This window comes from Chionomys nivalis, chromosome 1 (assembly GCF_950005125.1).
Source record: "Chionomys nivalis chromosome 1, mChiNiv1.1, whole genome shotgun sequence".
In the NCBI taxonomy this organism is placed as follows: Eukaryota; Metazoa; Chordata; class Mammalia; order Rodentia; family Cricetidae; genus Chionomys; species Chionomys nivalis.
In genome coordinates this window covers 150467835-150492943 of record NC_080086.1, presented here as the reverse complement: position 1 = coordinate 150492943, position 25109 = coordinate 150467835, and the positions used below count along the sequence as shown (strand labels likewise).

General features: G+C 44.7%; 1 protein-coding gene across 1 annotated transcript; it reads left to right on the top strand.

The window, feature by feature from the left end:
- The first annotated feature begins 1243 nt into the window (after nt 1-1243).
- Nucleotides 1244-24844, top strand: Xrcc2 (X-ray repair cross complementing 2). The gene is made up of 3 exons (XM_057778756.1): nt 1244-1343; nt 16155-16236; nt 23141-24844. Exons 1-3 carry the CDS (start codon nt 1305-1307, stop codon nt 23854-23856), a joined length of 837 nt encoding a protein of 278 aa, XP_057634739.1. The 5' UTR covers nt 1244-1304; the 3' UTR covers nt 23857-24844.
- The last annotated feature ends 265 nt before the right edge of the window (nt 24845-25109 follow it).

Below are 25109 nucleotides of genomic sequence, written 5' to 3'. Positions count from 1 at the left end.
TTTTTTCACAAGGAAACAACCGACACGTCTGGTGGAAAGTGAATTTTCAGGAGAGTTCCAGTAACTGACCTAATAGGTTGTAAACTCCATTCAGGCATGTCTCCTGTGATGTATTCCTAGCACAGATCTGATGTGTGGAAAATAGTCTGTCTTGTACACTCATTACATTAGTGTGTACTGTGTATATTAGATGTGGGTTTGTAGATATACCAAGTATAAACATTCTATATGTATTTAGTCAGTGGGCATTTGACAGCCAATAGTGCTAAAATTACTCCCTCCTCAGCTCAAGAGCTTAACAAAATGGATCAAAGAATATAGTTCAATTGAAAAATGCTTAACTAGCATGCACTAAAGGTATTGATATCCAGAACCACTTACAGGCGTGGTGCTGGCCTGTACTTCCAGTATTTTTACTTATTTAGAAAAAAAACAAATAAACTAATCAAACCAAGAGCTTGATACATTCACAGGCTCGGTATATTTCCACAGTTCTTTTCAACATACATTTCTGTCCCCTCCCCGTTAATTACCTACAAATAACACACCCAGCCAGAGGCTCGTGCCTCAAGAACAGACAAAAGAGCTTGCTTGCTCAGTAAAGTTGTTTTCTTTTTAGTATGGGTCCTCTGTGCCGCCCAGGTTGGTCTCCTGGGCTCAAGCGACCATCCCATGTCCTCACTAATTGTTGGGGCCACTGGCGTACCAACAGCCCAAATCAGTGAGCTTTTTTCCTAATTGTTTGCTGTTGTTTCTCAAAGCCCAGACTAACCTTGAACTCTAGATGATTCTGCCTCAGCCTCCCCAGTGCTAACATCACAGGTGTGCACCATCACGACTGGAAGATTTACTTTAATAGTTTCTTCAAAACAAGTAGGCGCCGGAGGTGGCGGCGCTCATCTTTAATCCTAATTTCAGCACTCGGGAGGCAGAGGCAGGCGGGTCTGAGTTTGTGGCCATCTTGTCCACAGAGCAAGCTTCTGGACAGCCAGGGCTTCACAACCAAAACACAACTTAAAAATCAAGTGCATGTTGTTAAATTTGCCTAATAAAGGCGGGTCGAGATTAATAACAGAAAAGAAAACATAAGAACTAACAGACTCCAGGTCTCCAAGGAGCCCGAAGAGAAAGAGAAGACGCATGAGACTGCCGTCACCGAGAGGGCGGCGCAGCTTTATTGCGCACGCTCGCCCCCCCCACCCGCTCTCACGGAGCGCATGCGCTTACGGGACTCGCTGGTCTGACTGGCTCTTACCAAATGGCTTTGCTGGCGGCAAAGTTGAGCCTGAGGAGCTGGCGGGGCGATGTGTAGCGACTTTCTCAAAGCCGAATCCGGGACGGAGGTGAGAACCGCGGGACGGTAGGAGGGCCGCGCATCCCTAGGTGAAGTCACTCGGCGTCCGGAACCACCGTGGGGATGGGGCGACACTCTCCATGGCGCGCTGTGCTGCCGAGCTGGGGAAAAGGCGGGCCGCTAGCTGAGCATCTGTAGACGTTTTCTGGAATAGGTGATGTTTAGGTATCTTGTTTCACCTCTCTAATCTGCCTGTGGCATCGGACCCTCGCTATCCCAGAATATGTTTGTGGTTTGTCTCTCTAGAGCCACGCAAGCCATTTCATTCAGGAATGGAACTATTAGCTATGGGTGTTAATGGCTCAAGTACTGTGTAGCTAAGAGTTAGGAGTAAGAAACAACAAAAGTGGACCAGCGTGGTGGCGCTCACCTTTAATCCCAGCACTAGAGAAACAGAGGCAGGCAGATTTCCATGAGTTCGAAGGTAGCCTGGTTTATATAGATAGTTCGAGGCCAGCTATGGGGCTAGTGAGACTCTCTCAAATAAACAATAATAATCGAAGCGGCGTTAAAAGGTACAGTAGATGGTAAAAGCATGCCAACCAAAAGCGGGTCTGTAAGACAAATTATGGGAGGAGATACTTAGATGTTTTCAGACAGGATCTACATAGCTCATTCTGGCCTTGAATTTGCTGTGCAACTGAGGAGAACATTAAACTTTTTGTTTATTTATAGAAATTATATATATGTCTGTATGTTTGTGGGTTGGTATGTGCCTTTGAATGCAGATACATTGGAAGCCAGAAAAAGGTGTGAGATCATTTGAGTCACCTGAACCAAACTCATGCTCTCTGTAAGAGCAGTACCTAATCTCCAGCCCCTAACCTTTAACTTCTGATCCTCCTGCCTCCCAAAGGCTGGATTTACGAGAGTTTACTACCATGCCTGGTTATTCCCTGCAGGGATGCAACCCAGGATTTCATGAATACTAGGCAAGGGGCTCTACAACCAGAGATACAATTTTCAACCCCTGAACTGGCGTTTTAAGGACCATCTGAAGTGGTTTGCTGAGAAGGAGGAGGAGGTGACAGTCTAAGCAGAGGGAGCAGCTCAGGCATGGTCTGAACCTACCAAGGGCAACATTTAGGGCAGGGGTTCTCAACCTGTGGGTTGTGACCCCTTTGGCAAACCTCTATCTCCAAAATGAAAGGTATTTACATTACGATTCATAATGGTAGAAAAATTATAGTTATGAAGTAGTAACAGAAATAATTTTAAGGTTGGGGGTCACCACAACATGAGGAGCTGTCTTAAAGGGTTGCAGCATTAGGAAGGCTGGGAAGCGCTGCTTTAGGAAACAGCCAGTGTCTCTACAGAGTTGGAACACAGAGAATGTTGGGAAGTGAGCTCTAAGAGATAGTGAAGGGTGTGTCTCCCAGTGTAAGGAGGGGTGCACTCACGGACACGGGAAAGGACACCAACAAAGACGCTGTGTCCCACTTCCCTCCCAGTTCCCCTCCAGGCATTTCATAGCCCTGCATAGTAAACACTAGAAATATTGGTAACAATTGCTTTTTTTCATAGGGAAAAAAAAGCTACAAGGTAACCCCCCTTTGCCAGAGACAAATATCAAGAAAGACAAATAGCATTTACTTAAGTATAATTAATTTTGTGTAATCACATACATAAACTTTAAGTTTTTTATTTTATTAATTTGAATGCTTTGTCTCATGCAAATGTGTGTACCTTATCTGTGCCTGGGCCCACAGAGCTCAGAAGGATCATCAGAGTCCCTGGAAATAAGTTATAGGCAGCTGTGAATTGCCATTTGAACCTGGACCCTCTGCAAAAGCAACAAGTACTCTTTTTTTAATAGATTTATTATTTATTTTACATCCTGTTTTCCTTACCTTCTTTCCTCCCATTGCCTCCCCACTCCTCCCCTCCCCCACCAATCCGCTCCTCCTCTGTTTCTGTTCAGAAAGTTGATTCTGTGGGGTTTCTTGTGATGTCTTTGACACCCCTGGCTTGTACAGTCCTCCGGCTTGGCCTAATGTTCCATCAGTTACTGGATAAAGGCTCTCTGATGACGATTAGGGTAGTCACCAACCTGGTCACAGAAGATGACCAGGCTACATATCCAACTGTTGCTAGGAGTCTTAGCTGGGGTCATAAAATGGCCAGTTCAGGGGATGATCCACTATTGCTAACAGTCTTAGCTGGGGTCATAAAATGGCCAGTTCAGGGGATGATCCACTATTGACAGTCTTAGCTGGGGTCATAAAATGGCCAGTTCAAGATGTGATCCACTATTGCTAAAAGTCTTAGCTGGGGTCATCCTTGTAGATTCCTGGAAGTTTTCCTGGCACCAGGTTTCTCTCTCTCCCCTTCCAGCCACTCCCTCAACTCAATCCCTCGTGTTTCCATCCCCTCCCACCCCCGTCCACCATGCGATCTCTTCTATTTCCCTTTCCTGGGGAGATCCATGCATCCTCCCATGAGCCCTCCTTGTTACCTAGCCTCTCTGGGTCTGTGGATTATAGCATGGTTATCCTTATTTTACAGCTAATATCCACTTATAAGTGAGTGCATACCTTGTTTGTTTTTCTGGGTCTGGGTTAACTCACTAAAGATGATTTTTTTTTTTACTTCAATTCAGTTACCTTCAAATCTCATGATGACATTGTTTTTTGTTTTGTTTTTTTAACACTGAGTAGTACTCCATTGTGTAAATGTACCACATCTTCTTTATCCATTTCTCAGTAGAGGAACATATAAGTTGTTTCCAGGTTTTGGCTATTACAAATAAAGCTGTATGAAAATAGTTAAGCAAGTGTCCTTGTGGTATGATTGAGCATCCTTTGGGTATCTGCCCAAGAGTAGTGTCTCTGGGTCTTGAGGTAGGTTGATTTCCAATTTTCTGAGAAACCACCAACACTGATGTCCAAAGTTTGCACTTCCACCAGCAGTGGTTGAATGTTCTCCTTGCTCCACATCCTCTCCAGCATAAGCTGTCATTTGTGTTTTAGATCTTAGCCATTCTGACAGGTACAAGAATCTCAGCGTCATTTTGATTTGCATTTCCCTGATGGCTAAGGATGTTGAACATGTCTTTTAAGTGTTTGTCTGTTTTTGGAGATTTGAAATTCTTGTTAAGAATTCTCTGTTTAGATCTGTACCCCATTTTTTAATTAGATTATTTAGTTTTTTGATGTCTAGTTTCTTGAATTTTTTATGTATTTTGGAAATCAGCACTCTGTTGGATGTGAGGATGGTGAAGATCTTTTCCCATTATGTAGGCTGCCATTTTGTCCTATTGACAGTGTCCTTTGTCTTACAGAAGCTTTTTAATTTCATGAGATCCCATTTATTAATTATCAGTCTTAGTATCTGTGCTAGTGTTCTAGTAAAGAAGTTGTCTCCTGAAAAGGGATTGGGGAGTGGAAGGAGAAGAGGGAAGCAGAACTGGAATTGGTATGTTAAAAAATACGTTGTCTCCTGTGCCAGTGTGATCAAGGCTATTATTTTCCACTTTTCTCTTCTCTCAGGTTCAGTGTAACTGGATTTATGTTGAGGTCTTTGATGCACTTGGGCTTGAGTTTGTACAGGGTGATGAATATGGATCTATGTGCATTCTTCTCCTTGCCTACATCCAATTATGCCAGCACCATTTGTTGAAGATGCTTTCTTTTTTCTATCATATAATTTTGGCTTCTTTGTCAAAACTCGGGTGTCCATAGGTGTGCAAATTTATGTCTGGGTCTTTGAATCAATTCTGTTGATCCACCTGTCTGTTTTTATACCAATACCATGTTGTTTTTAGTATTATAGCTCTGTAGTAGAGCTTGAAGTCAGGGATGGTGATGCCTCAAGTTTTTTTATTGTACAAGATTGTTGTAGCTATTCTGGGTTTTGATGTTGTTTTCATATGAAGTTGAGTATTGTTCTTTCGAGGTCTGTAAAAAATTGTGTTGGAATTTTGATGGGGATTGCATTGATGCTGTAGATTGCTTTTGGTAAGATTGCTATTTTTCTTATGTTAATTCTACCAATCTATGAATGTGGGAGATCTTTTCATCTTCTGATATCCTCAGTTTCTTTCTAAAAAGACTTGAAGTTCTTGTCATACAGGCCTTTCATTTGCTTGGTTAGAGTTACCCCAAGATATTTTATATTCTTTGTGGCTATTGTAAAGAGTGTTGTTTCTTTGATTTCTTTCTCGACCTGTTTATTGTTTGTATACAGGAGGGCTACTGATTTTTTTTAAGTTAATCTTGTATCCAGCCACTTCGCTAAAAGTGTTAGCTGCAGGAGTTTCCTGGTGCATTTTTTGGGGTTGCTTATGTATACTCTCATGTCATCAACTAATAGCAACACTTTGACTTCTTCCTTTCCAGTTTGTATCCTCTTGATCTCCCCTTGTTGTCCTATTGCGCTAGCTAGAACTTCAACTTGAACAGATATGGAGAAACTGGACAGACTTTTCTTGTTTCTAATTTTAGTGGAATTGCTGTCTTTACAATTAATTTGATGTTGGCTGTCAGCTTGTTGTATATTGCTTTTATTATGTTTAGGCATATTCATTGTATCCCTGATCTCTCTAAGACTTTTATCATGAAGGAGTGTTGGATTTTTGTCAAAGGCTTTTTTCAGAATCTAATGAGATGATAATGTGTTTTTTTTTTTTTTCATTGAGTTTGCAAGTTCTCTTAACCACTGAGTCATTGCTCCAGCCCCTGAAATACAGTTTTTTGTTTGTTTTGTTTTTTGGAGATAGGGATTCTCTGTGTTACCTTGGCTGTCTTGAAACTCACTCCGTAGACCAGGCTGTCCTCCAATTCAGAGATCCACTTGTCTCTGCCTCCTGAGTGCAGGGATCAAAGGCATGCACCATCACCAACTGCTAAAATACACTTTTTTAAAACAAAGAAGAAAGGATTCCACCAGGCTACTCCTATGGCCATTTCCTTTTGCACTTCTTTTTGTTGTTGTTGTTTTGTGTCGCGGCCCCCCTCGTCCAGCAAGGATGATGCGACCACCGGAGCTCTTCTCACTGCAGTTTTTATTCAGGGACCTTTTGACAATTGTAAAATTTCTCTCTCTCTCTCTCTCTCTCTCTCTCTCTCTCTCTCTCTCTCTCTCTCTCTCTCCTCTCTCCTCTCTCCTCTCTCCTCTCTCCTCTCTCCTCTCTCCTCTCTCCTCTCTCTCAGGGCAAACCTCTCCCAGCCCTTAAGTAGGCATGGGCTACCAATCCTGGATTGCCAGGTGGGCACTGCTCATAGGTCCACGCATATGCAAGCAGCTGACAATCATTGCATGATAATAGCATAAGTCAGACTTTAGCCATAGGAGTTGATTATCACAGAGAGCACTCGCTTTTGGGATCGCGGAGGGCGGGAGCCAGCACCATCAGGTGCGACTCCACGCAGCTCTCTACATTGCCATCAGGTGTGGCTTCACGCAGCTCGCTACAGTTTTGAGTCAGGGTCTCATGTAGTCCAGGCTGGCCGTGAAGTAAAATATCTTTGAACTCATGATGCCACTGCCTCCAGAGTACTGGGATTACAGACGTGTACCACCATACTTGGTTTCTGCATTTTTTTTCCCTACTGATCTTTTCTGCCAGAATTTCAACTTAAAAGAAGATAAAAGCAAAACCAAAAGATGTTATCCTGTGATGCCCCCACCTCTAGTCCCATTTCTTTGCTTGTTACAGAGTGGTCTGTGCCCTCAGCCTCTGCTTCCTTAGCTCCCAGTCTCTGACTTCTGTCTTTAGCATCACCAGCAAGTGAACGCAGTAGAATATTCCCTGCTCTTAAATACCGGTTAGGAGACCTCTGTCCAGGCCAGCGCTGCATGCCTGAAACCCCAGCATAGGAGGCCAGCCCATGCTACGTGAGCTGCAGCACACCGAGGGTGTAGTGACCTTGTCTCTAACTGTACGAGTGCAGAGCGCATGCAAATGAACTTTTATTCCTTGGGGAAAGTTAGAAGATCGTGATGGTTTATCTAATTGTCAGCTTGATGGACTTAGAATCACCACACTGAATACAAAGGAGAAAGTGAGAAAGTGAGCTGAGCATCAGTACTCCTGACTGGATGCCATGCCATAGCCGCCATGCCGCTCTACCGTGATGGTCTGTGTCTCCTGGAACTGCAAGACAAAATAGGCCTCCCTCCCTCCTTATGCTGCTTTTTGTCAGGTGTTCTTGTCTCAGCAATTGAGACAAGTAACTAATACAGAGAGGATGGGAGACTGTATCAAAACGATATCTCCGCTGAAAGTCGCTGCAGAGCTGCTGCTGTGACTCACTGATCGGCAGAGTGCTGCCCTAACATGCCCTGGCTCTGGCTCTGATCTCCAGTCCATGTACAACCAGGCAAGGGTTCAAGGCTGTCCTGTTACAGAGTGAGTTAGAGGCCAGCATGGGTTACATGAGACCCTGTCTCAAAAAAAAAGAGGGTAGAGGCTGGCAAGCGCCTTCTTGGGCAGAGGGCTTCCCATGAAGCCTTACAACCCGACTTTGAACCCCAGGACCCGGATGGTAAGAGATCGGATTTCAGCGGGCTGTTCTCTGACCTTAACACGTGCGTCAAGTCTTACCTGCATGTGCGTGAATGTGCACACTTAAATCAATGTGATAAAAAAAAAGTTACAAGTTCCTGTTGATACTGGTAGCCAACCAGAGATGGACACTCAGACAGTTTATAACCAACTGAAAGTCTTTAGTCCTGCTGTCTGGGACCACACCCAGGTGTTGCTGGAGCACCTAGGTGTGTCCAGAATATGGTTTGTTTTTAAGGGCAGAGACCTCATCGAGGCTTTGCCCTTAGTGGCTGCAGGCGGGCTTCACAAGTAAATAATTTGAAGTGAGAAATTTTAACAGAAGCTACAAGCCGTTAAATGGTGGGCGGGGGGGGGGGGCGGTAGAGTTGGGAGGAGAGAAAGAGGGTAGGGGTGGTGTTCCTGAGCAAACAGGCAACTAAGGTGAACAGGTAGCTGGATCCCTCCAGCTTTTTTCCTTACAAACAAGCAGTTTTAACAAAGGCTAAGATAACTCAGCGAGGACACCCTGACCTTTGGTTCCTAGAACAGAGTTGGGTTGTTTTCCATGGGACTCTCCATCGAGGAGATCAGATTCTAATTAAACCTGGAATGGCTTCAGCAAGAATACAAGATGGAGGAACAGTGTCTATCCCTGTCACACCGGAAAGGCTCAGTGTGGGCAGACAGTGCGGCCTAGTGACTTGTTCTTCTATTTGCTGTGATAAAACGCCATGACAAAGCAATTGGGAAGGAAAGGGTTTGTTTGGCTTACACTTCACAATTGTAGCACATCATTGAGGGAAGCCAAGGCAGGAACCAGAGCAGAGGCCATGGAGGACGACCTGCAGCTGGGGTTAGCACCACAATGGCCCGGGCCCTCCCTCATTATCCATTAACCAAGAAAATGCCCCACAGATTTGCCTAAGGCCAATCCGATAGACATATTTTCTCTATTGAAGTCTCTTCCCAGATGACCCTAGATTGTGTCAAATTAACAAAGAACCAACCAGCACACACCTAGCATACTCAGTGTCAGCCATGGGGTTTTAAAAAGTCGATACCATACTTTCCTAGCTCTTTTCAGATCTTATAGACATTTCTTTCTAGCTGAAAATTTAAAGCATAGTCTGGTGTAACTTCCTAACGAAGTCTGTGTGTTTGTTTGTACATGTACGTATTCCATACTTCCTGCAGAGGCCAATTAGACTGACAGACCAGCAAACTACAGGGATCGTCTGGTCCCTACCCACCCACCTGCCACCCCCAGATGTTAAAGATGTGCACTCCTGCACCTGCCTGGCTTTACATAGGTCTGGGGGTCTGCATCGCGGTCTTCACGGTTGCACAGCGAGCACTTCACCCGCTGAGCCATCTCTGAGTACCTTTCCCAATTAAAGCCTAATCATATACCTAATGAAATGCTAATTTAGTAAGTTTAAATGTTAGTCTATAAATTGCCTCTGGAAGCAATGTTTAAGGCATATCTTAGTTTTTCTTGACTTTCATGGATTTGTCTTTCCCCTTCCTCTTATAGGATGATTGCTTTTAAAAGGTAATTATAAAACAACAGCCCTGCTGGGAATAAATTTAGAACCCTGGGATTTAATCATATCATATTGGAGTAACAGTTGTCTTTCTGTGTAATATAGACAAATGCTTTGTTCAAGATCCAAGCCTGGGTCTGTGCCCTGAAGGACAATTGAATTTTGGAAGTGACTGAGGAGTCTAATTTCACATGTGGAAAGAATTAGTCTTCTGATTTTATTACATTAAATTTAAATTTGGGGGGATGGATTTTTGCTGTATTGTCCACGCAGAACTAGAAACTTGAGCTCCGCCAACCTAAACCTCCCAAGTGTTAGAAACTGTAGACATGGGCCGCCATGCCTAGCTCTAGTCTTCTGTCTTAGTTACTTTCTGTTCCTGGACCAAAAACAACTTGGGGAGGAAAGGGTTACTTCATCTTACAGCTTGTAGGGAAGTAGGCAGGAAAAGCACCAGCCATGAAGGAGTGCTGCTTATTGGCTGCTTTCTTAGAGCACCCAGGACCAGCTGCCCAGGGGGGGTACAGTGGTCCTCCCACATCAGTCACTAATCTAAAAATGCTCCCCACAGGCTTGCCTACAGGCTAGTCTAGTGATAACATTTTCTTAATTGAGGTTTCCTTTCCCCAGATGATTCTAGCCTGTGTCGAGGTGACAAAACTTAGCCAGCACATCTGTGATAAAGCCAAACTTCCACACTGATCATATACAATCAGGGCAACTGCTTCCCACCTTTGCCCACTGCCCATTCCAGCCGCCTTTCTTCTTCCCTCCATTTCTTTCCATGTTTATGTGGATGCATGTGGATGGAAGAGGGTGGCTTCCGGTCTTGCTGGACAGGAGCTGCCCCTGGGACCTGGAACTTGCCCATTAAGATGTGCTGGTTGACCTCGCCAATCGCTCCTGCCCAGATTTTCCAGGAGCTTGCTGAGGGTGAAAGATACAGGATGGATAGCAGAGGAAATAGAGATAAGTGCCAGCTAAGGCAGGAGACTATTTGCAGACACGTAGATTGTAATTGGCATGAGTGTTTCTGTTGTATTTTGTTAAGAACGTGTTTATGCATATATACACCTGCATTAAATAATAGTTGTCTTTTCTCTCCTCTATTTCAAATAATGTGACATCAACTGAGACAATAGTGGTTATCGTTTATTTTATGAAGCACTAAAAGACTAAAACATTTATCAGGGGACATTGTCATCTATTCTAAAATATATGTTTGCAGTTGTGCATGGGATAGTTATATCATGCTAGGTAGAATTATGACCTAGTTATTATTTTTCATTTGGATATTAAGCATGACATAGAAGATGTGATTGTGTGTCAAATTGACAAAGTATGTACTACAATGGCTAATCTTGGTTGTCATCTAGATTATATCTAGAATCAACTAAAACGCAAGCAGGTGGACACACCTGTGGGAAATTTTTCTTAATTGAACCTTTTGAGGTGGGAAGACCTACCCTAAATCTGGGCCACATTTTCTGCTGGCAGCCCACATAAAAGGGTGCGAAAGAAGGAAGCTTCTTGCGTTTTGCCTGCTTGCCTTCATTCCCATTGACAAGTTCTTCTGTCCTGTTACTAAGGCATTCCTTTATTGGGATTAGAACCTACTTCTTTGAGGTTCTGATGTATACTGAAGACCAACTGAGACATCCAGTTTCATGGACTGAACAACTTACCAGACTCTTGGCCTTTCTGTCAGGGGCAGCCATTGTTGGGCTGGCCAGACCACAACCTATAAGCCACGTAAGATGAGCATCTGTACGGGGAGTGCTGTCCTGTTACAGAGGGTTCTGCTGCAGGAATGCTGCCGTTACTAGAAAGAGTCAGTGTTTGTTTCAGCTGTGAAGATGCCTGAAAAAAGGAAAAAGCAGTTGTCTCAGCAGGATTGATTTGACCCCCCATTTAATAGGTTCAAAAACTCAGCTTAGCGCCTGTGCGTAGATCTCAGTAGGCCTTGGCAGTGGCTCCAAGGTTGTATGGCAGAGTAGAGAATTCTAAGTTTTAGAGACCAAAGTGATTTTGATTAAATCCTAGTTCTGGAATTTATAAGTTTTCTCATATAAAAAATGGAATAACAATAAATGAGACTGCTGTGTCAATTAAAGGACACACATTCTGCTAGCACAGTAAACACAGACAGTAGCTGTTGTCATAGTAATAGTGATAAAGCATGACAGATACTGATCTTCAGCCTGGTGACGCGCGGCTACCAACTGAGCCATCTTGCTAGCCATGAAGGTTAGGTTTTTGTTTTGTTTTTAACTTTTGTTAGTTCGTGTGTGTGTGTGTGTGTGTGTGTGTGCTCACGTGCATGCGTGCACCATACATGTGTACCAGTGCCCATGGTAGCCAAGACAATCAAATATTATTTCTAATAATTCGAAAACTGGCTTTGATTCCATTTCCCTCATTGACATTAAATCATTGATTCTGCTTTCTGTTAGCTGCTTAGAGGAGTGTGAGAGAGCTCAGCCTTCTCTACGTGGTAGCCGCCAGGGTAATGTGTTGAAATGACCACGATAAGCTCATCCTTGCATCATAGTTACTCTGTCTCTCACAAGGAAGTATCTTTCTGGTTCTGCAATCCTAAGTGTCTGTCTTTAACTGCTGAAGACTGCTTCTTGCTGCATAGGTTCAGACCTTTTGTTTTGTCTACTCAGATGTGGATTAGTGACTTTTCTCATTGTTGTAGCCACTGATAAACAACTTAAGAAAGAGTGTTTCAGCTTACAGTTTAAGGGGATAGTCTGCCGTGGAGAGAAAGGCACCGCAGCAGGAAGGCCCACTTTGGCAGGGGTGTGCACTCATATCTTGGCGGACTCTTCTATTCCTGTTACCAGAAGACAAGAAGCCTTAAAGTCCAATCCTAATGACCCACTTCTTCCAGCCAGACCTCACCTCAGTTGAGGTTCATCCCCAGCTGTGGATGAAGTGCCGAGATACATGAGCTCTTGGAAGTGGGGAACATTTTACGTTCAGGTGAAAGCAATCTGCTCCTGATCCCTGTAGTTGGTTTATTGTTGTTTTTACTCTTTGGGGGCCTACCACCCAACTCACAAATCCACAGAGACTTATTCTTATGAATGCCCAGCCTTAGCTTGATTTGTTTCTAGCCAGCTTTTCTAACTTAAATTATCCCATTTCTCTTTAACTACTACATTTTGCCTCTGGGCTTTTTACCTTTCTTTTCTCTAAATATCCTTATTTCCTTCTTACTCTTCTTCCTCTCCTTCTCTCACTCCTCCCTTTCCTGCTCACTCTCACTTTTCTCTAGCCTAGATTTGTCCTCCTATTTATTTTCTCTGCCTGCCAGCCCCACCTATTCCTCTCTCCTGCCTAGCTATTGGCTGTTCAGCTCTTAATTAGACCAATCAGGTGTTTTCGGCAGGCAAAGTAACATGGCTTCACAGAATTAAACAAATGCAACATAAAAGAATACAACATATCTTTACCTCATTAAACAAATATTCCGCATATAAATGAGTGTAACACATCTTAAACTAATATTCCACAACAGGTCCCCAGTGCCTTAGGGCCATCTCACAGTACAAATCAGCATTTATTCCAATATCAGAATCTTATAGTCTTTAACTGTTCAAAGGCTAATGTCTCTTTTGAGACTTAAGGCAGTCTCTTAATTCTGACACACACACACACACCATAAAATCAAATACCAAGCAACATATTTCTAATATACACTGGCATAGAGTGAACATTCCCATTCCAAAAGAGAGGAGTGAGGAATGGGAGTACAGGGAAAGATCAACCAAAACAAGACCGAAGCCTAGCCCTGCAAATGTTAAATCCTGCAGCTCCATGTCTAGCACCTGGCACTCTGGGTGGACTCAGGTCTCCGTTGTGATGTTTGAATCCACTTGGACAAACCAAAGACTTAGGCACAATTCAAATTTAGATTAAATGAATTTCTTTTAAAGATTTATTTATTGTGTATACAGTGTTCTGCCTATATGTCTGCTTACAGGCCAGAAGAGGGCACCAGATCTCGTTACAGATGGTTGTGAGCCAACATATGGTTGCTGGGAATTGATCTCAGGACCTCTGGAAGAGCAGCGGCCAGTGTTCTTAACCTCTGAGCGGTCTCTCCAGCCCAGATTAAATGAATTTATTCTTCCTGCTAGCAGAAGGACAGCAGCCTGGGAGCCAAACAGCATCCTGTGTTGCGGTGGGGTTAACACTAGAAAGGTGTGCACTACAGCTCCCCATAGAAACTACAGCAGGCAAGAACACTGCTTTACTTCCCTCATTGTTTCTTACTTTCCCGCTGTGCAGTAATAAAAAGACCATCCCTTTCCCAGAGTGACCAGCAGGTTTCACAGAAGCAAAGGCAGCTGTCAATGCCTCCCAGCCCTTTACCCTATTCTTATCTCACCTGCAGGCCACTAGGCTCTCCCAGGTGTTCCAGAGCTAAAGGTCACCGGCCCTTAAGGGACGCCTGGATCCATATCAGGTTTCTTTAGTCGTCACAGGGGACCTGTGTAAATTATTACCCAGGTCTAATGGCTGGGATAGAGTCGTTCATTCTGGGCCATCAGTGTAGGGCTGACTGTCAGGTCCCCACAGCTCCAAAGGTCTTGGGAATTCCCTCCATTTCAGCTCTGGCCTGCAGCACACATAGCTTCCTCTCATGAGCCGCTCCATGCTATAGATTTTCCCAGGGGATGTTTCACGGTCTTGCATCTTTTGAGGCTTCTACTGAAACTTAGACTTCATCATCACAGCTTCACATAACGACCTCCAAACCTGCCACACAGTGCTGGTCACCACAGCTTTCTGTACCTATAGCATCAGGCACCGTTACTCTTGTAGTTTGTATGCCTGTAACCAGGGCATGGCCTAAATGTTCCCCCATCTTGAGATTTCTGCCACCAAACAAATACATACTTTTATATTCAGGCTCACCAAGTTTGAAATGCAGCCAGATTCTTTGCTAGAATGTAGCTTGAGTGATCTAGCTCCATTTCCAGTGGGAAGTGGGCCTTCACGGTCTGCATTTCTCTCTTCAGTCTGGACTTCCAGACCCCCACCGGGATGACTCGTCAAGCTCTGCACGCAGCTTTCTAGAGCTGTTCTGCCCATAGCTCAAAACTCTTTCACATTCCTCCTGCAAACCAATTCCAGAGGCCTGAGAACCCCCCCCCCCAGTCAGGCTCATCACAGCAACCCCCCCCCACACACACACACACACCCTTCTTTTCTGTATTAGTTGCTTTTCTCTTTTCTGCAACCAGATACCCAGCAAAAACAACTTAAGAGTTCATTTTAAGTTCATCGTGGTGGGGAGCTCATGACAGCAGGGGTTTGGTCACAACTCACCCTTGGCCAGGAACTAAGGGAAGATGCAAGGTGTTTGCTTTTGTTAGCTATGTCAGTGTGACACAGCCTAGAATCAGCTGAGGAATTGCCTAGATCAGACTGCCCCATGGGCTGGCTGTGGCTGTCTTGCTTATTGACTGGTCCTGTGGGGCCCATAGGTGCTGGCCATGGGCTGTTTAAAAAAGCTAGCTGAACTTGAGGCAGAGAGCAACAAGCAGTGTTCCTCCATGGTTTCTGGTTCTGGTGTCTGCTTTTGTAGGCCTGGCTTCTCTCTGTGATGACCCGGGACTGGAAGTGTAAGCCAGGTAAATCCTTTCCTCCTCTCAGCTGCGTTTGGTCGGTGTTTTATCACAGCAGCAGAAGGGGAACTAGGACCCTACAGCTCAGCTTACTTTCCTTCTGACCCAGCCTGGTACCCTGGCCTGTGATGGCACTGCACACACTCACGGAGGTTCTTTCCTCTTGAGTTGAACCTCACTGGAGCACCCTCATAGACCTGCCCAGAGGTGTATGTCCTTGGTGGTTCTACCCCAATCGAGTACCCCCCCCCCCGTTTCATGCAACAAGCTCTTGCAGCTCAAATCAACGTTCACTCTGCCTGCAGCCATGCTCTTCATGCATTTTGGCTGCACCCTCCTGTGCCTGCTGAGCCACCTGTGGCCCGGGTACTTGGACTCCTACTTACTTTTAAATACAGCTAAGTCTAGCGCTCTTTAGGGAAGCTTTTCTCTGCCTTCCCCCTTTGGGGAAAGACAAAATAATAAAATGAGGCAAATTAAATCAGACCACTGTATAACTGGTGTAAGTACAAAAGCTGTTGCTGTCCAATACACCAATGGTAAATAGCTTGTCTTATACCCTGCAGTTGCTCTTTATTCCTTTGAGGGGTCAGACTTATTTTGCATCAGTAGATCTGAAATATAAATTAAAAATTAAATATTTTAAAAATAAATGAACAGACCTAGGCATGGTGGCATGTACCTTTAACAGCAGCACTTGGGAGACAGAGAGTGTGTGTGTGTGGGGGGGGGGTCTCTGTGAGTTTTTTAGGCCAATTTGATGTCTACAGCGAGTCCCAAGGCAGCTACATACCAGGGACTGCAGACATGGCTCCCCAGGTAAAATGTTGCTGCTGCTGCTGCAGGGCCCCATTAGGTTTGCAGCACCCACACTGGTATTTATCACCACTGTTAACTCCAACCCCTCCCCTGGCCTGGAGCACCTGTTTACACATGGCATAGAAACACACATATAGATATGAAGTCTTTAAACGTAAACATATTCTCCTAAATTATATTCCCCTGTTAGTATTTTCCTCTAAATCTTCAAATTACGATCGTAAAGATTTTTGAAATTTACATAAATATGTATTTTTAGGATGTTGTATCCTTTTAAGTAATGAGTTTTCCTCCTTTTCTTTTGTAAGCTCCTTGCCCGACTTGAAGGAAGGAGCTCCTTGAAAGAACTCGAGCCCAACCTATTTGCTGATGAAGATTCACCAGTGCATGGTAAAACACAGCGCTTAGCGGGAAAGCCTGTGGGAGGAAGTTCTGTGGGGCCAGTTTGTACACGATCTCATGGGCTCCTGCATTCCACGTGCACACCTAGTCCCAGAGGAAGGACACCAGCACAGGTAGCTCCAGGCCTCCTGCCTGTCAAGGATACCATCTTCAGCACACACACTGGCCTCTTTCCCAGCACACGGCACTCGTGGGAATTCTGCTTGGCCTGTTCGCAGAGCTGCAGGAGTCCTGCGGTTCCCAGTTGTTCTCTTAATGTTTCTCCAGCAGGAAAAGGCAGGAAAGTTTACAGGGAACGTTGAGTGAGCTTAGTTACAGTGTAATGCATAGAATTTGGGTGTCTAATTGGTTGTGAGCCACTTTTTGGGGTGACTTCTGACGTGATCCTAGCCGTGGTGTGTTCATACATTCCAGGGTGGGGATGTGAGGATTAGAAATGTTAGGTAGGAGGAGCCAGAGATACGAAAGAAACACGGAGACACGGGATAGTGCCGGGAGGGCAACTCAGCAGATCCTGAATGCGGAATTCCCGAGTTGCAAGTTCTGAATTTGCCCGTGCTTAACTTTCCACACAGTTTTATACCCCAGTACAAAAGAGGGAAGAAGGCAAAAAGACACGTGGACACACGGCACAAAGGACAACCAGAACAGTCATTTGCTCAGTCATTTACTTGAGACATTAAGCCGTTAGTTATTGAGAAAAGTATTTGATGTTTGGGGCAGTGAATTCAGCCTAGACCAAGTATTCTGCAGGTAGCCACTCGCTAAATCAAACCTCCTATTTGGGGCTGGAGAGATGGCTCAGTGGTTAAGAGGTTAAGAGCACTGGCTGCTCTTCCGGAGGTCCTGAGTTCAATTCCCAGCAACCACATGGTGGCTCACAACCATCTTAATGAGATCTGGTGTCCCCTTCTGGCCTGCAGGCATGCATGTAGACAGAACACTGTCTACATAATAAATAAATATTTAAAAAAAAAAAACCTCCTATTTTAAAAGAAGGAGCAGAGTATGTTTGAATTCTCTGGCCTTTGGTCAGGGTGGAGCTGATCTCCCTGTAGGGATCATCTTAACATCCAAAACACCAAGTAACTACAACCCCCTAGGTCAGGATAGTTTGTTTTGTAGTCACACCTGTTGTGGACAGCTTTGAAAGAACAAAAATAAGCTCAAACTCTCTGACCTTCAGACAAGGTGGAATGGGCTCATATTTTGAGTCTCCACAATAACCGAGTTGTCTTTAATATAGTCTCACAGTTTTTTTGGCTGTCACCCCAGAAAGAGATCCATCTGTACTAGTAGTCAGCCAGCTTTCTCTGTGGACTTGCCCTTTCTGGCGGTCTTGTGTAATTAAGGCGGCCCTTCACGTCTGTCTTTGTCTCTCCCTTTAAGATTTATTTTATGCATATGATTGTTTTGCCAATGTGTACGTCTGTGTGCACGTGGGTGCCTGGTCCCTGCCAAGATCAGAAGAGGGTGTTAGATCCCCTAGAACTTGAGTTACAAATGCCTGTGAACTGCGATGTGGGTGTTGTGAATGGAACCCAGACCCTTTGCAAAAGCAGCAAGTACTCTTAACCACTGAGCGTGACTCCAGTTCAGTAGCTAGTTCTGTAGTGCTGCTTAGTCCCACTGTGAGACTGCACTATCGCTTGGTAGCCATTTGAATTGCTTCTGAATTTTGGAAGCTTTGAACGGTGCTGCCATGACTTTATGTACAAGTTTTTCTGTGAATAGATAGGGTTTGAGTTCTTTTAAGTAGCACATAGAGGGGAGATTGTTAGGCAACGCTGTGTTGCTTCATCTTTGAAAAAACAGCCAAAGTGATTTCTAAAACAGCTTCACGTTTTACCTGTGACCATCAGTGAAGCACCTTTTCCTAATCCCCCACGTCCCAGGACTAATTATCAATATGTCTTTGTGGCTACAGCATCCTGGTCAGTTCAGAGTGACACCCTGCTGTGCTTCTTTGCCTTTACCTGGGGGCTGACTGTGTTGCTTGCCTCTACCTGAGCTCACTCACAGTTTGCCTGCCCTTTTAGGAGAAATGTCAGATATTTGCTGATTTTAAAACCAAGTTCCCTTTCATTACTGCATTGTAGTGGCCTTTACATGTTTTAGGTAGAAGATGCATATCCAGTAGATGAAGCTGCACTGCGCCTGTCCACCCTGTTGTCTGGGCTGTTGATTTCCTGTGAGGCGCGGCGTTGTTAACTTTGAGATTTAATGTCTCTTCTGTTGTTCCTATTTTAGTGCCAGTGCCATCTACAAGACTCTTAGTCCCTGTTCTGAGGTCAGAAAGATGTGCAGCCAGGTGGTCCCAGCATTTGGGAGACTGAAGCAGGAAGTTCAAAGTTTGAAGCTAGTTTACTGTGTGTAGCAAGATCCTGTCTCAAAAAATAAACAAGAAGATCACTAGTTTGTCATTAGTTTGTTTTCATTCTTTTCTGATTAGAAATGTGTGCTTCTTTAATTCGAGACCTTTTAAATATACTGAGGCTTGTGCTGTGGTCTGACCAGTGGTTTATTACTCCATGTGCACTGTGGATTGTGTATTTTCCTGTGCCTGGTCCAAGCGTTCTCTAGATGACTCTTGGTTCTGGCTTTTAGTGCTAACTTCTGCTTCCTTGCTGCACTTGTTTGCAGCTGTTCTGTTTCTAGAGTAGCTATTAACATCTGGCTGTTACCTAATTCTCCCTTCAGTTCATCTACATGGCTTCCCGGGTTTAGGGCTTTGAGTATTGTGCATATAAAAGTTTATTATTGTTTATGTCTTATTGCTGACTGACTCATTCATCATTATAAAATGTGTCCTTTATACCTCATACGCATTAGGATGACATTATTTAAAACAAATGCAAAATACTAAGTGTTGGCAAGACTGTGAGGAAACCAAAATTATCATGTATCTCCGCTAAGACAGGAAAATGGTACAATCGATACTGAGGACAGTATAGAGCTTTCACAGAAGTTAGTGGAACGATGATGCCACATCTTCAAAAAGCAAACAAATGTCCATCAGGGGTTGAAAGGTGCAGTGACTGGCACCTGTAATCCCAGATTGACAGGCTGAGGAGGTGTCACCGTAGGTTTGAGGCTAGCCTGGCTACAAAGTGACACCTCAGACTTACACACAAATAAACAAGAAAGCAGTATATGCATACAGTGAAACCCTTTTACACACAATGTGGATGAAACCTAAGAACCAGGACTAGAGATAGCTCAACAGTCAAGAGTTTGGACTACTCTTCCAGGGAGCCAGAGTTTGGTTCCCAGCACCCACATCAGGCAGTTCATAACCACCTCAGCTAGGGGACTTCTGGCTGACACTTCTGGCTCCCCTAGGCTCTTACCCTCACTACACATTCCTACACATATACATATAATTAAAAAAAAAAAAAAACTTAAGACTGATAGACTAGGTGGACTAAGACAAACCACATGATTTTTCTTACCTGGGGTATTAAAAGCACTTAAACAGATACAGAGCTGCAGCTTTGCAAGATCTGGAATTCACTAAGTAGCCCAGGCTGACCTTGAACTTGTAGTTGTCCTCAAATGCCTCAACATTCATCATTCAGAGATTACAAATACCCAACACATCTAGTTTATTTCATATATTTTTAGCCTACACATACTTGCATGCACACACTATTCCAAATAATAGCTCTTGTTTTAAAAGTTCATTGTGTGTGGTATTACTATAACAGTTTCAGCCTTGTGGTGGTGCACACCTCTAATCCCAACTCTTGAGATCAGGAGTTCAAGGCTAGCCTTAGCTTCATAGAGAGTTCAAAACTACCTGGCTATCTGATGCTGCCTCAAGAAGGACGGTGGTGGAGAAAGCACTGGACTGCCCTTCACACAGTGTCTGTCCTTTTCTTTCACTCGCCACTTGGTTTATGAAGTGTGTCCATTGTCAAATGCTCTCAGTTGGATCCTGACTTTTTCTTCCATTTTGCCTATCAGCTTTTGACTGAATATTTAATTCACTTAAGTTAGTGTAACTACTGATGAGATGAATTGTGACCATTTTACTCCCTGTTTTGTATCTTATACCATTTCTGTTTCACTAATTCTCCTTTTCTGGTTTTTATTGTTTTGTTTTAAATAGATTAGTCTAGCATACTATCTTTTTTCTAAGATTTGTTTATTTTATATAATATGTGTACATGTTTTGCCTGCCTATAAGTCTGTGCCCTTGGAGGCCAGAAGAGGGTGTTGAATTCCCTGGATCTGGAGGAATAGGTGGTTGTGAGCCACCATCTGAGTTCTGAGTTCTCTGAACGAGCATCCAGTGCTCCTAACTGCTGAGCCGTCTCTCCAGCTCCTCTACTGTACTATTTTAAATCCCTTGCTACTCTCTTTCATAATTTTAAAACTATTTTCCTAGTCACTAATTAATGTCTTAGTTTATAACAGCCTGGTTTGGACTGATGTCAGCTTGCTAACCTTCCCTGCCGTGGAGGTCTAATTAGTCTTCTCCATCTTTGTGCTCTTTCCCCTTATGTCTGTGTGCATGCGTCCACCAGAGCGTTTCATTTTACCGAGTGAAAGTGATTGGAAATAGTAGTACGGGTTTGAGGGCTGTGTGGTTTTGTCTGTTTGAGTGTGGGCCTAAGATTCACTGTGAAGTTGACCCTCAGGCGTGCTGGGATAAAAGTGTCTATCACCACACCCAGCTTAAAGGTGTTTTGCTTTCATTTTTTAATGTGAATATTTCAAAAGGGAACGTTATGTTAGGAATCTCAATGTCCAAATTTGTGCTTGGTGAGTAGAAATGGAAGTGAAGGGTTACTAAGTAAGTTTTCTGGAAAGAAAAATAGTTTGAGGACTAAGGCAAGGAAACAATTTGATTTGTTATTTGATTGTCCAGCTGGCTCCAGATGTCATCATGTAAGGGTCACATCCTGCAGGACTCAGCAGCTCCAGTGCGCACAGACAGAAGGGTGACATAAACATACTCCTCCTCTCTTCTGTCATCTGCACACTCACGGTTCCTGTGCTGCTTTGTATCTGACTTTGTGTCACTGTCTACTGTCCTTTCCCTCAGCCCAAAGGACTCTGGGATTGCTGGTTCAGCAGATCTCTGTCCCGTTAGGCCTTAGGAAAGCAACCGTGTGTTAGGGCAAGGCTTTGTAGCATATCTTTGCATCACATGTTATAGAAACACCCTCATGTTTAGTCACTACCAAAAACGTGCACTTACATTTAATGTGCTGTAAAACTAGACAGGAGCTCAGCTGACACAGCACACACCAAAGACGGGGTTCTAGACGGGGTTCTAGGTCACTACCACTTCTAGCATCTGTTACAGGAAGTTTATGGTGCAGAAAGATCCTTGGGCTCTGCACTGTGGAAGCATTTTAATGCATTTGCAGCTGGAGGCTGTTTTCTGCAGTGCCCAGTTTCTAAGTCCTCAGAACTAGGAATTGTGATCGGCAAATCCAGTGTGTTGGCTCCACAGTTAGGCTAGTGATTGCTGTGGCCTTTTTCTTACATATTCTAAAGGCTGTAGCTCTGACTCTTGCCTCAGTCTCTTAGCCCTGACTCCTCCTAGAATCTACTCAAGAGGAGCTGTCAGGGCCAAACCATCCAGATTTCCCCAGCTGTTCAAGTGCCAAGCTCCAGGGGTTTTTTTTTTTCTTCTCTTTCTTTTTTTCTTTTTTTTTTTCTCCGCCTCCTCTTCTTGTTTTCTTCTTTTTGCTTCAAGTTGTAGTTGGCTGGATAAGGGCGCTAACTTTGTGTGTGTGTATGTGACAACTTGCAAACATAACAAAGATCATAACTTCAAGGAAAGATACATGGACTGTCCCATTTATAAAGCATACTGTTTGAACATGTTTACATGTGTTTTACTGATCTTATAAACATGTATGATTTTTTTCCTATATATACGAATAATACACGTACATACACACAGCTTAAAGAAGGAAATACTCACTTTGGCTCATGGTTTCAGTGGGTTCTTGACCCCAGTACTACCATCATGGAAAGACTGTTCTTCACTTTTGGAGATCAGGAAGTGGCCAGGACAAGAATTCTCCAGAGACACACATCAGTGGCTTGTTTCCTTCAGCTAGTTCCCACCTCTTTATCCCCCTCCCAGTAAACGCCATCATATGAGGTCATCAAGGAATTGACCCATCGTGATAGCAGCTCTCCCCAGACATGCCCTGAGTTGTTATTCACTGGCCAGACACTTCCAAATCCAGTCAGTGATGCCCAAGATTGGCCGTCAGTTACGTCAGTTACATAGCTGCTAAGGTGGCGTCTCCTATCAGTGTTACGGTCCTGAGAGGCTTGGGATGCCTGCTGTAGGTTTCTGCCTTGTGCTTTTGCGTGGTCGGCTGTGTTCCTCACCTTCTACATCAGCACTCTGTACAGCAGGCCAGGTGGACTATAAGCTTCTGGGACTTCTGTCTCCCTCCCATTTCGCCACAGGAATGCTACTGCATCAGCGTCACGTGGGCTCTGAGACCCAAACTCAGGCTCAAGCACAGAAAGCAGGGAGGCTGCAGTGGGCTGAGTCACCCAGGCCCAGAGGAGCTTCCCTCTCGCTGTGTGTGTGTTCTCTTGGTGCCAGTTACTCTCTCACTGCTGGGCTGAGGGTGTGGCTCAGTGGTAGAGCTGCTTCCTACCACAGCTAAGGTCCTGGATGTCATCGTCAGCACCAACCAAAAAACTTTCTTTTTTCTTTTTTACACTGGGTCCTTTCTCAGAGATGCTGTATGAATTTCCTTATTTATCTGTGTTTGTCGTGCAGATCCACGCTAACAGGTGGATTTAGGTGTTTAATTTGCGCTTGAGCGCAGTTCTCTGTAAGGGTCTGAGACATGTGCTGTCTTGCTGTCGCCCTGCTGCGTCTTGACTGGTGTTTCTGAATTTTACACAGGTGATATTCTCGAATTTCATGGTCCAGAAGGAACGGGAAAAACGGAAATGCTTTATCACTTAACAGCCCGGTGTATACTTCCAAAATCAGAGGGCGGATTGCAAATAGAGGTCTTATTTATCGATACAGACTACCACTTTGACATGCTCCGCCTCGTGACGGTTCTGGAGCACAGGCTGTCGCGGAGCTCGGAGGAAGCCATCAAGCTCTGCCTGGGAAGGCTCTTCCTCGCCTACTGCAGCAGCAGCGTGCAGTTACTGCTCACGCTCCACTCGCTGGAGGCGCTCTTCTGCGGCCACCCCTCCCTCTGCCTCCTCATAGTGGATAGCCTGTCGGCTTTCTACTGGACAGACCGCGCCAGTGGAGGAGAAAGCGTGGCCCTGCAGGAATCTACTCTGAAGAAGTGTTCTCAGCTCCTAGAGAGACTCGTCACACAGTACCGCTTGCTGCTTGTCGCCACAACGCAAAGTCTAATGCAGAAAGCCTCGGAACCGGCACAGGGGCCCTCTTCCTCCAAGCTTCCGGGCGACAGGGCCCTGGACTACAGAGCCTATCTCTGCAAGGCCTGGCAGAAGGCGGTGAAGCACAGAGTCATCTTCTCCAGAGATGACCAGTCAGAGAGCAGCCGCTTCTTGTTGGTTTCACATCATTTAAAAAGTAACAGTTTAAAAAAACACACTTTTATGATCAGAGAAAGTGGGGTGGAGTTTTGTTGATTTGTCATCAAAAAGGCTTTGGAGAGCTCTGAGGCAAGTCTTTAAAAGTCTTCTATAGGCTAAAGTGGTTTGATTCTGAAGGTTTTGATTCTGGGGAAATTAATACAAACAGTACAGTAAACTTGAAGCTCTTCTGTCCCTCTAGGCTCTGGAAGGTGTCAGTAAACTGCACCCCACTGTCCCTCTAGGCTCTGGAAGGCGTCCAGCACGCTGCACCCCACTGTCCCTCTAGGCTCTGGAAGGTGTCAGCACGCTGCACCCCACTGAGCTTGTTTTGGAACTCAGTAAATGATACATGTTTCAGACTAAGTCATGTTTTGAGTGTTTAGGAAGGATTCACTGCTGGCCCTGGCCTCCTTAAGGAGCTGTGGCTGGAGAGGGTGGGCAGAGAGCTGTTACTTCAAAGAAATGAGCACAGGATTCACCTGCTCAGCTGCCTCTGTCTAGAAGCTGGAGTGGGCTGGGTGTGGTGTACTCACCTTGAATTCCCAGCACTAGGAAAACAAGACAGGTGAATCTGTGAGTTCAAGGCCTGCCAGGCCTAGATAGTGAGTTCCAGGACAGCCAGGGCTACATAATGTCTCAAAAAGCCAACCAGTAAACAGAGAGACAGACAGATAGATGAAGCTGGAATGTTTCTAAATAAATGAAGCTGGACTGTCTGAGCCCTCCTCCTCCTCCCTCTCCCCACCACCCCTCTGAGGGTGTCACTATGTTTCCTTTATAATCCAGGCTGGCTTTCATCCACAGTTCTGCCTCAGCTTCTGAAGTAACCAGGGCATCTAGCACACAGTGCCGCACTGCACCTTACAGCCAGAGAATTCTGATCTGAGTTACACTTGAATTCAAGATGGCTTTCCATTTACTTGGGGTTCTGTGTGATTTTTTCAAACCTGGAGAAACGATGTACTCATGTAAGAACTCTGAAATGTATTCTGGAATGTTCATCTCATTAAATGGTAGATTCTGAAACTGTTAGAATTGTTTGTCACTAGTGTTTTCTTCCCTGTCTGGAGCAGGCCACTGCGAGCTGAGGGGGCTGTGGGGGCTGTGCTTCCATGACGCCCAGAAAGAGTTCGCACTGCAGGAGGCTGCACAGGAGTTGTCCCAGTTCAGATTGCTAGGCTGTGATGGAACACCGTGGCCTGAAGAAGGCTGGGGAGTAGTCCGTCCTTGAAGGAAGTCAGGACAGGAACTCACGAAGCAGGAGTCAATACAGAGGCCATGGAGGGGCGCTGCTTACTGGCTTGCTC